Here is a 17,352-nt window from a genome sequence, read left to right on the forward strand (position 1 = left end):
ACAGATGGTAGCAGGAACATGGGGAAGCTCAGGATGGCTTCATCCCTCATAGAACAGAAATCTGAACGAGACAAGAGTTGAATTTGAGTCGGCATGGCGAATTTTCCTTTACAGAGAACCACTGTTACATCCTCTCAACTGACTTTCAAGCTCAAGCTTTGTTCTCTTACTTACTCTTTTTCATTTGTACATGTATTTTCATTTCCACACTCTTTCAGAACTTTTTAAAACTCTGGAAGTGGCTTACATTTTCTTTTACCACACTGAGCTAGAAAGTGCTGAAAGTTGCCATTTGCCTTCCTTTCAGCAGTTGAAGCGATGGCTTTCAAGTCTCTCACAGCTGTAGCCATTAGTTCTTTTATTCCTAAAAGTGAAAGTGGTTGCAGGCGCTGAGTAATGTAATGAAATTTTGAACTGGCTGTCAGCTCTTTGAGATTTTAAATTTATTTTTAAAAATCTTGTTTTTGTACCAGGAAAAAATGCCACTCAAAATAAAAGTGAAGAAAAAAAATCATCTGGTAGTTATATTGATTTATAGGATAATATATTTGTAAGAGAAAAATCAAGTAATGAATGTAAGATAATGTCAGATTCTTTAGACTCTTTTGACAAAGTAGTTGGCAGCACAAACAACTAGTTAATAGCTTGTAATGTATCTAACTATACTTCATCAAAAGAGTTGACCTAGTTTAATTATAGAAGTAGCTTGCTTCTTGGTGAAGTTTCCAAGAAGCTTTTCCAGAATTGATCGGGATACACACTGCTGTTCGAAAGTTTGATAAGATTCTCTTTTTTGAAAGAATTTAATATTTTTATTCAGCAAAGATGCATTAAACTGATCAAAAGATTTGTACGTTGTTAAAAAAAATGACTTCAAATAAATGCTGTTATATTTAACTTTCTATTCATCAAAGATCCTAAAAAATACATCGCAAACTATCGCAAAGAAAAATAAAGCAGCAGAACTGTTTTCAACATTGATGATAATCATAAATGTTTCTTGAGCAGCAAATCATCATATTAGAATGATTTCTGAAGGATCATGTGACACTGAAGACTGGAGTAATGATGCTGAAAATACAGCTTTGATCACAGGAATAAATTACATTTTAAAATGTATTCAGTTATTATAAATTGTAGTAATATTTCACAGTATCACTTTTTTTTGTACATTTGATCAAATAAGTGCAGCCTTGGTCTGCATAAAACATTAAAAAACCTTACTGACCCTGATATTTTTAACTATTGTCATGTAAAATGTGCATAAATGAATATAACACTACAGCATTAGTCATGAAGAAATTAATAGCTGCCTATTGTATTGTGTTGCTATTATAAGATCTGGGTGAGGGAACTTTAAAGAGACCTATAATGCCCCTTTCACAAGATGTAATATAAGTCTCTGGTGTCTCCAGAATGTGTCTGTGAGGTTTGAGCTCAAAATCCCCCACAGATCATTTATTATAGCTTGACAAATTTGCCCCTATTTGGGTGTGAGCAAAAACACGCCATTTTTGTGTGTGTCCCTTTAAATGCAAATGAGCTGCTGCTCCCGGCCCCCTTTCAAGAAGAGGGCGGAGCTTTAACAGCTCAACAACAACAAAGATGGAGAATCTCACGCAGCCAAAATGAGGATTGTCAGTAACGGTGTTCAGCCTTACATTGTTCAAACCGGAGTCGACACTGATGGAGAGACTCAGGAAGAAGTTACAACTTTTAGAATGAAACTGGACGTTTCTGAATGATTAGTGGATAAATTTATGTAGTTGCTGTGGAGTTGATTCAACTCATCCACTAGCATGTGCCGTCATGTTCATCTTTTGTGTTGAATTGACCCTCGTTTGTGAAGCAGTCCGGCGTAAAATGACGGCATGACAACAACACTCTACTACAACAACTCTTCCTCTTCTCTAAAGCAGCCCAACATGGCCTCACCCCCTTTGTTGTGTGTTCTCGGGGTTCTCTGTGGTTTATGTAAATTTTACGCTTAGTGATGTCACTAACCCGAGAAGGAGCTTGTTGTAGTCCCTACCAGCCGTTCGTTGTAGTCCTTAAATAGAAAATCTCTTTGCATTGAAGTTTGAGTGTCGTAACTTTGCAGATGTTGTTTATGCTCAAACAGCAACGTTACACTAACTAAAGTGAAATCATAATCCCTTTAATGCCATGCCTAATATGACTCTCGAGCAATTAACTCGTACAAGTCTCGTACGTGACTTATACAGTATAAGTGCACAAATACTCTCACACACAGGCTGAATTTCAGTCTCATTGGCAAGGAGATAATCTGGCTCGTTCTGTCAAATGTATCTCTCCTGCTAAGTCCTCTCAAACCCGAGAATTACAGGACGTCTACGCTGACAGAAGGTGTTTTTGCTTGGACATGTTGTGAACTTCTAAGTGTAATTGCTCTTAAAAGCCTCCCCTGTAACCAGTCACGAAACCCTTTTACAGCAGCGTGAGACTCCATTTTCTCTCGTACTGTTGTATTACACAGTTTGAGACATGTCAGATTACGCAGATTATCTTCAGGTATTCCTGGTAAAATCGAAGTACTTCTTTTGAAAAACCCCAGTCGTGATAGTTGACACCCTTGACTGTTTCTGTGAACGTGCATCGCTTTTTCCTGAAAGTGTCAGGTGACACGTGCTTTGCTTCCAGTTCTCATTCCCTTCATCTCGGGCTGTAACTACGATGTCTGGCTGCTGAGATAAAGCTGGTGAAAAACAGCAGAAGCGTGTACAGCTCACCTGTGAGGCGGAGGACACCTATCTTTATTCCACAATCACTTACATCAGTCATGATAGACCCTCATCACGACCCGCTGTGTAGCTTGGCATGTAAACTCTTTTGCTTCAGCTTCATGTTCTAGTTTATAATAGTCTATTTTGGAAGTCAGATTTCCATCAAAATATGTGACTCTGTGAAGTTGCTGTTTTCTTATCAATATCTTTGCAGCAAGTGGTTGACACACAAACGGAAAGCATAGTTAAATGGTGCAAGACATTTTTCAGTGACTTCCTGCTGTTTTTATTAAATGTTTCAGCAAGAACTGTTTGAGGAGGTGATGGCAAATTGATTTTTGGACAGTACAAGCATATCTGCATTTGAATCGCCACGTATTGTTTGCGTACAATTAGGAAAAGTAAATGTAAACTGCATTTGCAATCAGTGAGATTGAGCGCTCGTTGTCCGTCTTGATTTCTCAGCATGCATCTCATAACACATCAGAGCAGGCGTGCACGTCGCATCATCAGTTGTAAATGTGACCTCTTTCCGACGGGATATCACCATCAGCATTTGCGTGTAAAATTATTAAACTGACATGGAGAAAGTGCAACATGCACATGATCTCACATATTTTCTGCCTATTATTTTCTTTCAGGTGAAAAGACTTTGATGCATGCTGAGAGAACTGACTTGATTTAAAGGGTTAGTTCACCCAAAAATTAAAATTGTCATTAATTACTCACCCTCATGTCGATCCAAACCGTAAGACTTTTGTTCATCATAAAGATCTTTTTGATGAAATATGAGAGCTTTCTTTCCCACCGTTGACAGCTATACAACTGACACTTTAATGCTTCAAAAAGTTCATAAAGAGATCATAAAACTAATCCATATGAATTGAGCGGTTTAGTCCATATTCTAAGAAACTCAAGAAACTTTATGGCTTTATATGATAAACAGATTTAATTTATGCTTTTTTTCACATATAAACATTGATCAGTGAACAAACAGAAGCTCAACTGAACCTGCTTGACACACAAGAACAAACTTCTTCAGAAGCTCAAACATACTGCGTAACAAACGAGAATGAACCTCATTGGTTCTCGCTGAAGTTCAAACATACTGCGTAACACGAGAATGAACCTCATTGGTTCTTGAGGAAGCTCAAACGCGCTGCGTAACACGAGAATGAACCTCATTGGTTCTTGAGGAAGCTCAAACGCGCTGCGTAACACGAGAATGAACCTCATTGGTTCTTGCTGAAGCTCAAACGTGCTGCGTAACACGAGAATGAACCTCATTGGTTCTTGAGGAAGCTCAAACGCGCTGCGTAACACGAGAATGAACCTCATTGGTTCTTGAGGAAGCTCAAACGCGCTGCGTAACACGAGAATGAACCTCATTGGTTCTCGCAGAAGCTCAAACGCGCTGCGTAACACGAGAATGAACCTCATTGGTTCTTGAGGAAGCTCAAACGCGCTGCGTAACACGAGAATGAACCTCATTGGTTCTTGCTGAAGCTCAAACGTGCTGCGTAACACGAGAATGAACCTCATTGGTTCTTGCTGAAGCTCAAACGTGCTGCATAACATGAGAATGAACCTCATTGGTTCTTGAGGAAGCTCAAACGCGCTGCGTTACACGAGAATGAACCTCATTGGTTCTTGCTGAAGCTCAAACGTGAAGCGTAACACGAGAATGAACCTCATTGGTTCTTGCTGAAGCTCAAATGTGCTGCGTAACACGAGAACGAACCTCATTGGTTCTTGCTGAAGCTCAAACGTGAAGCGTAACACGAGAATGAACCTCATTGGTTCTTGCTGAAGCTCAAACGTGGTGCGTAACATGAGAATGAACCTCAATGGTTCTCGTACGTCAAGCAAAAATGCTAGAGCTTCTGTTTACCACAACTGATGTATGTTGTTTATATGTAAATAAAAGCCTAAATTAAATCTGTTCTCCATATACATCGTCTCTTCAGAAAATTTGGACTGAACCACTCAATTTATATGGATTAGTTTTGTCTTTATCAACTATTTTTTTCTTTATCAAAGTGTCAATTGCGTAGCTGTCTATGGAGGGACAGAAAGCTCTCAGATTTCATCAAAAAGATCTTAATTTGTGTTTTGAAGATGAACGAAAGTCCTTATGGGTAGGGCTGGACGATTAATTGAAAAGTAATCGAAACCGAAATTCAGAACCTCTAACCGACTTAATTTTCCCATGTCGGTTATTTCGTTTTTTTAATCCTGTTAATACTTCCCCCTTAAAAACATACTACAGCATGTGTAGTCATGAGACTCCGCCGCGTCCCGTCAGTGGCATAAAAGCAACACGGAGGTGACCGCCGGTTCAACACATAGTGATGGCACACTTGCGGTGAGCCTTGCGTCTTCACTAAACTTTGTCAGTTGTATTTGTTTTAAGGTTTGCCAGTTTGGACATTCAAATGAGTTTAGGCAATTGGATTTATATTATTTTGAGCTACCATGCTCACGCAGCTGCATTGTGGCACATGATGAAATAACATTTACCCGTACTGTTACTGTGCTAATTTATCTTTATCTGATTTACAACAAGCAGAAATTTATGGGTTTGGAATGACATGAGGGTGAGTAATGACAGAATTTTCATTTTTGGGTGAACTAACCCTTTAAATTAACTTTGGTTTCACTTTTTTGTCATTAGCTTCAGTCTAAGAATGCTACCTTTCAGCTGAGATCAACTTTCGCCCTTAAGAGGCATCACAAAAGGTCTATGGGTAACACCTCTAAGGAGCTCACATGACTGCTCATTTAGATGTTGACCCGATACCCATGGGTTTATTCTTCAAAGCCTTTTTGAAATGTTGGCAGAGGTCAAAGGTCTTCAATCCCTGTGTTTAAACTCAGAAAGTGACTGTTCATGAAAGATTTTCTTGATCTCTTTCTGCAGTACTTGAAGGGAGGAAGGAACAGGAGGTCAAAAATAATAAAATATCCGAGTCATTCTTCACAAGTCAAGCCTCGGTTAAGTTGTGTCTGAGTCGGAAAGCAGAATGCGGATTTCTGGATTAAACACGATTAGACGGTAGCGACCGGTCTGGAACGTCTCTTAATCGTTGATCCCGTTTTATCCAGCCTCATATTTAAATCTAATTAAATTGTGACGATCAAATCGCAAGATTAAGGGCTGTAATGGGAAGATTACAGCTGTAGCTCTCAGACAGAATATTGTCGAGGCTTAAGAAATGTGTCGACAAAACGAGAGTGACGGAAACCTCCCTTGTCCTCCTCCGTTTTGTTTCGCTCGCTCTCTACTCAGTCTGGATGGAATTAGCGATGGCCGGGGGCGCGCTTCATTGTAATCAAAGTGATTCTCTCTCGGAGGCAGATGCTCTTTTTCTCGCTCTCTTTTGGGTGATGAATGGGAGGCTGAGAGGCCTGATTCTCTCTACCCCGTCAGCACTGTCAGTGTTTCATAATGAGAGGCTACAGTCGTGAGAGATTGAACCGTCTCCGTGTTCTAATAGCTCGCCAGCCGGCCCCGTCAAAGACCCGTAATGAACACGAAGCCAGCTGACGGGAGGTGTTAATGAGCTAGCTGTCTTGACGCCGGCTTGCAATTTGTCAAAAGCATTATGGTTTAACACGTCGTCCGTTTCTCTTAATAAAAAGTGAAATCTTGGAGTGGGCAGATTCGAAATCTGGATTTTTTTGTTCTCTAACAAGAAGAGAAGAAGAGTTAGAGGGGATTATGACTGAAAAAGTACGTTTTTGCTTTCGATTGAGTTTTACAGAAGTCAGGTGAGGGTTGTGATGGTGCTAAAGGTCAAAGTCCGAGGCTTAATTTTGCACCGTAAACTTTACTTATACTCCATTCCATTTACAACCTGTATTTTTTTTCTTTTTCATAAACCACCAAAGGAAAATTTGAATAATCATCTTGCAGCTCATAGTAAACACATCTGCTGCAAGCACCAACAAATCGACATAAAAAGCTTTTTTATAGCTTTTTGTGAGTATTAGACCAATATTTTGATCATTACTCACCAAAAAAAAAAGAAAATCAATGTCTGTTCCACTTTCATATAAATTTTCTACTTTTATGTTCCACACAAAGACAAAACACATACTGGTTTGGACAGAGTATATAACAAGAAAGAAAGAAATGGTGCATTTGGGGGTCAATAGAGACTGAGGTTTCATAATTAGTTTGGACTATCAGAGTGCAGTACAGATGTTCCTCAACTATCTTTCAGAGCAACAGCTGTTTTTCCCCCCACAACCCCTTATGCCAATCCAACCAGTGGTGAGAGATATAGACTGAGCGTGATTTTAAACATTCGAGGTCTCTGTTGTGAGTAGGCATTTGGTCTCAACTCTATCAGGCTACAGACGACTTTCTGCTCTTGTCGTGTTGCATTGATGAACTCTACTGAATTTTCTCCAAAAGTTGCTTGAGAACGATTGACCTCAGGTCGCTTTAAATCGCTGCCAGTGTGAACCCCCCTTCAAACAAACATACCCTGAACAATCCTCTGATTACAAGTATGGAAGCAAATCCGGTGGTCTCAATTCTGGAAACCACCACTGCCAAGTCCAGGGTTTCTCTTCCAGCTACTGACTCCAGATCCAGTGGGCTCGTGGAACTTAGGAGAGGGAGTGTGTGTGTGGTTGGGTTGGTTGTTCGCAAAGGCTGTGAATGGACGGACAGGCTGAATGAAAGTTTAATGACTCGCCTGTCTCTGTAGATTTGCCAGCTGCAGTGTGGCATGGTTTGAATATTAAAATAAGGTGAGGGAGAGTAAGTGAGGGGTGACTCCTACAGTCAAGGTCTCTTAGAGACCAACAAGGGGTAAAGCCGAACAAAGAGACGATGTGAATGGAGTGTCATGTACAGGGTTTCCGCGGGGTCTTAAAAAGTCTTAAAAAGTCTAAAATTCTGAACTTTAAATTTAAGGCCTTAAAAAGTCTTAAAAACGGCCAGATTTTCATCCGAGGTCTTAAATTTCATTTAGTCAGGTCTTAAATTTTTTTACCCATTTCCAGAAACGCTACCTGCTGAAAGTTATTACAAAGTAGCAAAAAAGTAGCGAGTCGTAGTTCTTTCTGGTGTATATTGGTGTTGGTATACGCGGTGATACAACTACAAATCCCGTGATAAATGCAATACCTGCCCGCGAAATACGTCTGCGTCTCCTCAGAGTTTGTTAAAGTTCGGCTACGTGTGGAAAATGGGAAAGTGTACTTTCAACGAGACATGGCTAGATCACAGCGATTTCTGCTGTTGGTTACAAGCGGTACCCAGCTCCAGGTACGAGGCTCACTGCAAACTTTGCAAAAACAAAAAAAAATCAGTTAGAGAGTCTGGGTGTGAAGCGGTGTAAAGGCGCTGGAGTCACACGCCAGAGCGGAGAAACACAAGCTAGCCGCAAAATCCCTTCAGCGGACTCGGCCAATTAGCCTCACCACTGCCGTCGTCCTCCTCAATGCCTGGTTCCTCCGGTCTCCAGCGCAATATCATCACAGCTCCGTCGAACAACCTTCGGGGTACTTTTGGAGCGACTGACACATCAAAAGCCGAGGTGATTTGTATACTACACACGGTGACTAAACAAACACTAACGTTACTCATTTAATAGCAACAGTGAGATTAGCGATCTCTTCCAAGTGATGTTCCCTGATTCAGTAATCGCGAAGCCGTTCTCTTGCGGGCCCAACAAGATCGCTTATGGCGAGATTTGGATTGGGGGAGTTTATAAAGAGGGAATTGATTCGTACTCTTACCGGGCCGTATGTCGTAACGTTCAATGAAAGCCAAAATCAGACCACCAGGACCATTGTTCTGGAACAATGGAATTGTTAAGTCGAGGTACCTGGGCTCACAGTTCATGGGACAGTGCGGGACACACACACACACACACACACACACACACATACATATATCAGATAATCCATGTTAGATAGATACTCTAATTATCCCGAGGTAAGTATCTATCTATGTAAAATGGATTATCTGGTGTGAGTGTGTGTGTGTGTGTGTGTGTGTGTGTGTGTGTGTGCGCTACATTGGTTGTTACATGGGTTGGAGTAGCCTGTTCAATCTTTATTAGGCTATTAATATGCTGTTTTGTAATGTAAATAAATATGAGATGAAATCTATTCTATTTGAGGGCAAGTTTGTTTTAGCCTATTTTCATTTTGGGCCTAAGGTTTTGGGCATTTGGCACATTGATGTGTGTGGAAGGTTACTAATGTGATTGCTTTATCTGTAAATTAAATTAATGCTTTTTCAATGACTGAATTCATTGAAATAAAATGATTTTTTCAGAATTTCTTTGATTTGAATATTTTTTGGTAATGCGTCGTGTAGGTCTTAAATTTCAATCTTTATGGTCTTAAAATGTCTTAAAAAGGTCTTAAATTTGACTTACTGAAACCTGCATAAACCCTGCATGTAGTAGTAGTAGTAGTAGTAGTAGTAGTAGTAGTAGTAGTAGTAGTAGTAGTAGTAGTAGTAGTAGAATAAATAAATATTAAATAATTACAATTATGGCTGTCAATAGATTAAAACTCTTAGTTGTGATTAATCACACACTTTTTGTGCAGTTAATCACGATTAATCGCACACTTATTGTGAAATTAAGCTTACACCATTTATCTTATTTAACATGTTCAGTCATTTTGCCATATCCAGCCAAGTAAATTATCAGATTGAAGGGTGATTCTCACAACACTGCATTTTCTACAAGTTTAAGTTAAATTTAAGTGTCTTTCCAAAAAAAGGACACTTGGAGACTCCAAAAGCACACCAAATGACATGAGTCCATATAATTAAGAAATGTATGCACAGGAAATCACCCATGAAGGAAAAAAAAAAAACTCAGAATTGACACTGTACAGTATGTGTACAGTGCAAGACCAAAGAGCTCGTTCACATTTTAGACACGTGAACAATGACCACATGGAGATGCCAAAAAAAACCCTAAACCAGCCACCTTGATCTGACTGCATATACCTACTACAGTACACAGATCCATGCACACGACAAATCAAAACATTATCCTTAATGTGTGTGAAAACAATGTGAATGTACTGAAATATGTCTGTGCATAAATACAGTGTGTATTTGCGCACCAATAGTAACGGACTGATACGTGCTTGCTGTACGACTGCTGTACATCACCGTAATCATCTTTACCTTGATTGCAATCGTCATCCATCAAAACTTTACTAGCGAGATGCTAGTTTGCTTTATCCAGTTGAGAAACATAGTTTGTATGTTTTGACGTTCTGTTCAGTCTGTATTTCACACAGTGAGATGCATGAGGACTCGCGCTCTTCAGAAACATCACAGAATATGACAGCGCTCGTGTTTTAAAGCGAAGCACACACTGGAATAAATAATTCACTGTTCTCTCTGCCGTCTCTGGTGGAGTAAGTTTGGTTTTTACTATGACTGTGGCCAGAGGTAAATTAACTTGGATACTGTGGAAATATTTCCATGTGGTATCAAATTGTTTTGAATATCAATATTTTTCAAATTAGAACTTCCAGTATCATGACAACACTACCAGTTCTATCTTTCTAAGTTGCAAGAGCGGAATGTCAGGTGCAAATCCAGGAATGGACAGAATGTCCAAAGTTAGGCAAGAGTGAATAATTCAGAGTGGAAAAAAAAAAATGTTGTATTTGTGTGACGGTAATATGAAAAAGATGAGGCAGGTGAAGTCAGCCAGTGCCTCAAATCAATTCTGCTCCCTTAGGCTTCATTTACACTGCAAGTCTTAATGCACAGATCCGATGTTTTGACCATATCCGTTTTTTTTTTTGTTTTTTTTTTGGCCAGCGTTTACATTCACTTTAGATGCGACTGGTATCCGATATCTGTGTTTACATTTCTTCCTGCCCCAAAATGATTGGCATTGATAGCTTTACATGCAAATAGTAGATCCTCGGGTTTTGAATGGCCGTGCTATTAAAATTATTTATATATTTCACGTCGAGTGGCCATGATTACCTGTCAGATTGGATAAGTTAACAGCTGTCAGTGTCATGCATGTATTGCAGCGCGAATTCTGACTGAACGGATATAGACTGGAAAATAAAGGTAATTTGTGTTTGATATTTTATCTACAGTTACCAGTTTTAGAATTCCATTTTTTTTTAATGAGTTCGAGTAAGCTAGAAAGAGAGCGTGAGCACGAGAGAGAGTAGCTACAGTGAAGCTTTTGGCTTATAAGAAAAACAACAACACGGCGGTCTCTTTTAAATTAACCGGGCAAAGGTTGAAATTCAGGTGCTGACTGTATCTGTGTGGGCAGTTTCTTTCTAGAAAAATAGATAACGTTAGACATATAAAGTTCCCACCTCAATAATAAAGCTGCAAATTTTTAGTGTGAAACACGTCTGCTTCATAATACAACATAAAAGCTTCCTTTTAGTGAGCAACTGTGCCGCCCTCGCCGTGTGATGGCTTGGAATTCCAATGGGAATCGGATGTGCGTGTTTAGACGTAGGTTGCATGTCCAGAGATCGGACGTGTCGGATTTAAAACCACATTTGGAAGTTGTTCAGTTCGGATGTGAAAAAAAACGGATCTCATGTAGATTTTTGTGTTTACACGTGTGCAACTAATTCCGATCTGTGTCAGATGAGCAAAAGATCAGATTTTTTGTGCCAGTGTCAACGCAGCTTTATAGACTTTATCAAAAGGCAGTTTTGTGGCTTTTACTCAATGTTTGTTAGCTTTGAGGATATCTATATGCCTGTATAGCAGATATGCCTTTTACACATTTACAGTTGTTCTCTTCACAGACTGAAAAAGCATTTGTGCCGATTTTTACACGTCATCAGATTTTAAACCAAAACGGCCACATACAGACACAACATTATGAAAACATTTACTTGTGGTTTGTGATGCAGCCTCTATCAAATCCAGTACAGTTGGCTGCTTCATCTTCCAGCAAAAGATTCTTTGTGAACTCTTCATTACAAAACAATCTGCAGTCAAATGCTCTGAACAAACATGTAATTCTCCAGCACAATCCAGGACGGCATGAAAATAAACCATCCACTTGTTTCTGACTCTGAGGTCCTTTTGAAGTCTGTACAGAGACACAAACGAGCGTCGAAGCGATCATTCTTTCACTCTTCCATTTGTCCTCTCCTCGCACGTGGAGTACGTCAGAAACTGAATGCGCATCTCTATACTGTATCAGTGTAGACAGCATCAGTCATTATTATGACTTCTAGTTGATATTGATGCAACGCTTATATCCAGTGTAGGCAAATGTCAGCCATTAAGTCACTGAAGGCAAGTGGGCAGGGCCTATGTTGCAATAATATTGATTAGTCGATGTCTTGGATGCGGGCAAAATGTATGCAAATGTATTTGCCCGTGCAACGTCATAGATCCCGCAATATCAAAACGAGCTGTTTTTGGAGCTTGATATTAAATGCTTTGTGCCATAAAAACATCCCAGTAGCCCCTCACTGCAGAACACACGAGATCCAGGGGGCAGAAACGGGTAGGTTAAAGGATATGTAAAGTGGGAGGAGTTGGATCTGGATCTCGTGTTCTGCAGTGAGGACCGTCTCAAACATCCTGCAAGTTTCATAGCTTAAAACATCCTCCATTATAAACAAAGACCTCTCATGTCAAATGTTCAAATTTGATTTCTCATGTCATGATCCCTTTAATACTGCTGCTTTCCTGTTTACTACTGTGAAGCTGCTTTGAAACGTTTTCTGTTGTATAAAGCGCTATAAAAATAAAGATGACTTGACGGAGGCGAACGCTTTTCGCTGTGGTGCATTATAGACATCCTTGGTTGACAAGAAGTGAACACTGTGCTCATCAAGCTCTTTCATGAGGTCTTTAAGCTTTACTATCAAAGCCCACCAAATGTAATATTTGGTTGTTTGTTTTGCTACATCCTATTAGAACTAAAGAGGGAAAATTATAGTAGTAAATATGCCAAAGACCGAAAAACTGTCTTTTAATGAGCATTCCCGCCTATCAGTTTAGCAAAACACACTCGCTGTTTGTTGCATGATAAAATACAGTATTTACACTTTGTCAGTCATCCATTGGAATGTGCTGGGTTGAAATTCATGCTGCATGTTTATTTGGATAACGGCGTCGTTCTTCATAGGCGGTGTAATTATTCCATCAGCTAGTGTCATGCATTAATCTCCTTGCTTACTCAAATTTGATTGCCTGTGCACCAATGAGGAAAATAAGCAACAATTAAGCATGTTGAGCAACAAATTAATTAGTATGCTTGTTTGACCAAGTGAGTTAGCAGTTCTGCACTAGCCGTAGTGAAGCAGGTGTGGATATTAACCTGTGATCACCACCATAAACTGTGTTTAATGCAATTATATGACTATTAATAATATGCACATGTGCATAAATGGGATTGTGTCACGAATGTGTTGCCAGACAGACCGAAGATCATGACCCAGCAAAGTAGACAGTTATAGACCACTGTTAAGAATGAAGGACTTTCAAGTACTTCACACAACCTTGTCCAGTTCAATGCTCAAAAGTTTGAATCATATTTTTAATATGACCCAAAGCATTTTTTGTTTACCTTTCAAAGATAGTCCCCATTAATAAAACTAAAAGTTTCATGATGTAGGAAAACTAGCATTTGGTGAAAAACAAACACTACTTTTAAAATTAAAAAAAATAATAATAATAATAAAAAAATACATTATAACCACTATACTAGCACTTACAATCTCATTAGCCATTTCCACTCCTTCATATATATTTTTTTCCACACGTTTTGCTTTTGAATTTATTTTTAGAGATAATCAAATCCCTATATATGTCACTTTTTGTAATGAAGTGTGAAGTATATATTTCTGGAAAGGTCACAATGAAAAGCTGCTTAATATTTTTGTGCAAACAATTATATGCTTTTTCAGGGTTCTTTGAATATAAAGTTCAACAGAGTTTATCTTTTGTAACATTATATAATGTCTTTACTGTCACTGATCAGTTTAGTATTCATTTCTTTATAAAAAAAAAAATAAAAAAAATTGAAATTGAAATTGGTAATGAAAATTACGGAAGAGGATTAGGGCCAAGCAATAATAAAAAAATAAAACCATCTCGAGATTAAAGTTGTTAAATTTCGAGAAAAAACTCGATACATTTCGAGAAAAAAGTCGAGATAAAATGTTGAAAATAAAGTCATTAAATTATGAGAAAAAAGTCGTTAAATTACGAGAACAAATTCGTTAAATTATGAGAAAAATGTTAAATTTTGAGAAAAAAGTCAAGATAAAATGTTGAAAATAAAGTCATTAAATTATGAGAAAAAAGTCGTTAAATTACGAGAAAAATGTTAAATTTCGAGAAAAAAGTCGAGATAAAATGTTGAGAATAAAATCATTAAATTATGAGAAAAAAAGTCGTTAAATTACGAGAACAAATTCGTTAAATTATGAGAAAAATGTTAAATTTTGAGAAAAAAGTCAAGATAAAATGTTGAGAATAAAGTCATTAAATTATGAGGAAAAAAGTCATTAAATTACGAGAACAAATTCGTTAAATTGAGAAAAATGTTAAATTTCGAGAAAAAAGTCAAGATAAAATGTTGAGAATAAAGTCATTAAATTACGAGAAAAAAGTTGTTAAATTACGAGAAAAAAGTTGTTAAATTACGAGAAAAAAGTCAAGATAAAATGTTGAGAATAAAGTCATTAAATTACAAGAAAAAAGTTGTTAAATTACGAGAAAAAAGTCGAGATAAAATGTTGAGAATAAAGTCATTAAATTATGAGAAAAAAGTTGTTAAATTACGAGAACAAATTCGTTAAATTATGAGAAAAATGTTACATTTTGAAAAAAAAGTCAAGATAAAATGTTGAGAATAAAGTCATTAAATTATGAGAAAAATGTCGTTAAATTACGAGAACAAATTCGTTAAATTATGAGAAAAATGTTGTTAAATTTCGAGAAAAAAGTCAAGATAAAATGTTGAGAATAAACTCATTAAATTACGAGAATAAAGTCATTAAATTATGAGAAAAAAGTCGTTAAATTACGAGAACAAATTCGTTAAATTATGAGAAAAAAAGTCGTTAAATTACAAGAACAAATTCGTTAAATTACGTATTTGTTCTCATAATTTAACGACTTTTTTCTCGTAATTTAATGACTTTATTCTCAACATTTTATTTCGACTTTTTTTCTTGAAATTTAACAACTTTTTTCTCGAAATTTAACAACTTTAATCTCGAGATGTTTTTTTTTTATTATTGCTTGGCCCTAATCCTCTTCCGTAGAGAATCATTCAATTTCACTGATAGTAGTACCAACAACTGAGATTTTGGTACCACGAAAATGTTACTTATTTTGAATGCACAGTGATTGTAATCTTAAATTCTGTTTTTTTTTTTTTTTCTCTCTTCTGGTATATTTTATTCCATATTTTAAAAAGAAAGCTGTTATTGATCATTTTTAAATGTTTCACATGTCAGTTTCTTCCTGCCTTAGTTTGACGCTGCTTGGCCAGAAGAAGTTGTAAGGTGGATTAGATGTTGTGCTGCCATTTAAAAAAATAAATAAATCATGAAATTTACAACTTTTACAAGCAGAAAAATATCAGTCAGTTGCATTGATTGACTTATTTGTCTGATACGACTTCTGTGCGCCTTCATGTGTTTCAGCATCGACAAAGTCTCAAAGGTGGCGTCTCCGGTCCTGGTCATCCACGGCACAGAAGACGAGGTGATCGATTTCTCCCACGGCTTGGCCATCTACGAGCGATGTCCACGTGCCGTGGAGCCTCTGTGGGTGGAGGGCGCCGGACACAACGACATCGAGCTGTACGCCCAGTACCTCGAGAGACTCAAGCAGTTCATCACGTTCGAGCTGGCTACCTCCTGAAGACACGGCGCGGCGCGGCAGGCCGAGGCGCACACACTCGCACGTGTCGTGTAGGGTTCCCCTTAACCCAGGGCTGAGGACGCCATCAGTACTTGCACTTGCTGAAGAAAAAAGTTGATCTCTTGATCTTTAGGAGCGGGGCGTTTTCATCTCTAGAGGGGAGACGCGTTTTAATGATTTCAAACCACTTTCTATTCTTTTATACTTGATGAAGAAACACTGAAGATTTGCACCGCGCCCAGTACGTTGCGTTTTGATTTAAACATTTTCTTCCTTTTTTTTTTTTTTTTTTTTTAAATGCACTTCATGCGTTAATTAAACCGATGCACTTTTATTGTGCAGATATTTTCAGGTTGATATATTTTTGTTTTCAATGATCTTTTTTTTTTTTTTTGTAGGGGCGGGAATTATGTCATAGCATTCCATTTTATTACATTTCAAGTAGATTAGTGCAAGATAAACAAGTGAGTGACTTTTTACATGGTGTGGGTGTGTGTGTGTGTGTTTAGGCGCGTTTATACGCACACGCGTTTGTGTGGCAAAGGCCTCTGACTCTTCGGTCGAAATAATTGTAGCTTGGGCTAATTAAAACGGGAAGACCTGTGAAAGTGGCTTGACCCGTGAATAATGAAGATGTACTGTCCGTGACTGGGAATACAGTGGGAAGGGGGGCGTCGTATTGTCTTTTCAGCGGGAAACATGGTGCTTTGTTGCAGCACAGCATTCAGGGCATTGTTTCTGCGTAAACACTACATCGTTTTAACCGTGGGTTGTATAAAAAATGTGAAATTTTCAAGCTTTCTCTGTTGCTTTTAGCATTGGCGTTACAATAAGCCTTATGTTCTCAGACATTTCGCTCCGACATTCCTGTCAGTGATTTCTCGGAAATGGGATTTTGAAGATTTTCTCTGGGCTCCCGCTCGCTGCTACTCCAATGGGAAAATCACTGTGAAAACTGAACCTTCACTAGATATGAATAAGGTACAACACCACCTCTCCATGTTGAACTTTATCCCCTCTTCCACACAAATCACAAAACCCGGTCCCTCACACGCGGACTGAAGGACTGTGTTTGTAGACATTTCACAACGGAATGCTTGGAAGCGTTTTCCATGCTAATGAAGGACGTCGACTGCTATCAAACTGGTGCGATCATCTGATTGTATGTTCGTTCACTTGACTTGTCTTTTGCTGTAAGGTTATGCGGTGGCGGTTCATGTATGCTGTTGTTCAGAGATGAAGCTCTCTTCCATGCTTGACCTCAGTGGACTTGAGACTCTTTTTAAGGAATGGCTGAAACTGATCACATCTGAGCCCGTCATTGCTTTTGATACTGACGTTTTTACAATGTTTTTTTTTTTTTTTTTTTAGTAATTATTAATATTTACACCTCTTTTAATGCTGGTTTGTAAGATAACTACTGTACACCCTCTCTCTCTCTATATATATATGTATAGGTATCTAAAATCTGAAGTAAATGGTATTTAGCTTTGATTTTTATTGACACTGGAATCACAGTATGCAAATATAATGCAGAAAAATCTAGTTGGTACAGACATTTTTGCTTGTAGAATTTGTTTTTTTTTTTTTTTTTTTTTTTTTTTAACAACAATCTTTAAAGCCTTAAATGTGCTGCAAGACAGATTATTGTTCTTTCTGTTGGTGGTTGCTTCGTTGCAACACAGTGGATATTGTACTGATTATAAAGGAATAAAGGATGCATGGAAACCCAAA

General features: G+C 38.1%; 1 protein-coding gene across 1 annotated transcript in view; it reads left to right on the plus strand.

Annotated features, from left to right (window-relative positions):
* Positions 1 to 17,352, plus strand: part of abhd17c (abhydrolase domain containing 17C, depalmitoylase) — a 60,874-nt gene extending 43,522 nt beyond the window's left edge. The window contains exon 3 of the mRNA XM_048183655.1: positions 15,399 to 17,352. Coding sequence (XP_048039612.1) covers positions 15,399 to 15,618 — 220 coding nt within the window. The 3' untranslated portion in view covers positions 15,619 to 17,352. The remainder of the gene's footprint in view (positions 1 to 15,398) is intronic.

This window comes from Megalobrama amblycephala, linkage group LG3 (genome assembly GCF_018812025.1).
Source record: "Megalobrama amblycephala isolate DHTTF-2021 linkage group LG3, ASM1881202v1, whole genome shotgun sequence".
Classification (NCBI taxonomy): Eukaryota; Metazoa; Chordata; class Actinopteri; order Cypriniformes; family Xenocyprididae; genus Megalobrama; species Megalobrama amblycephala.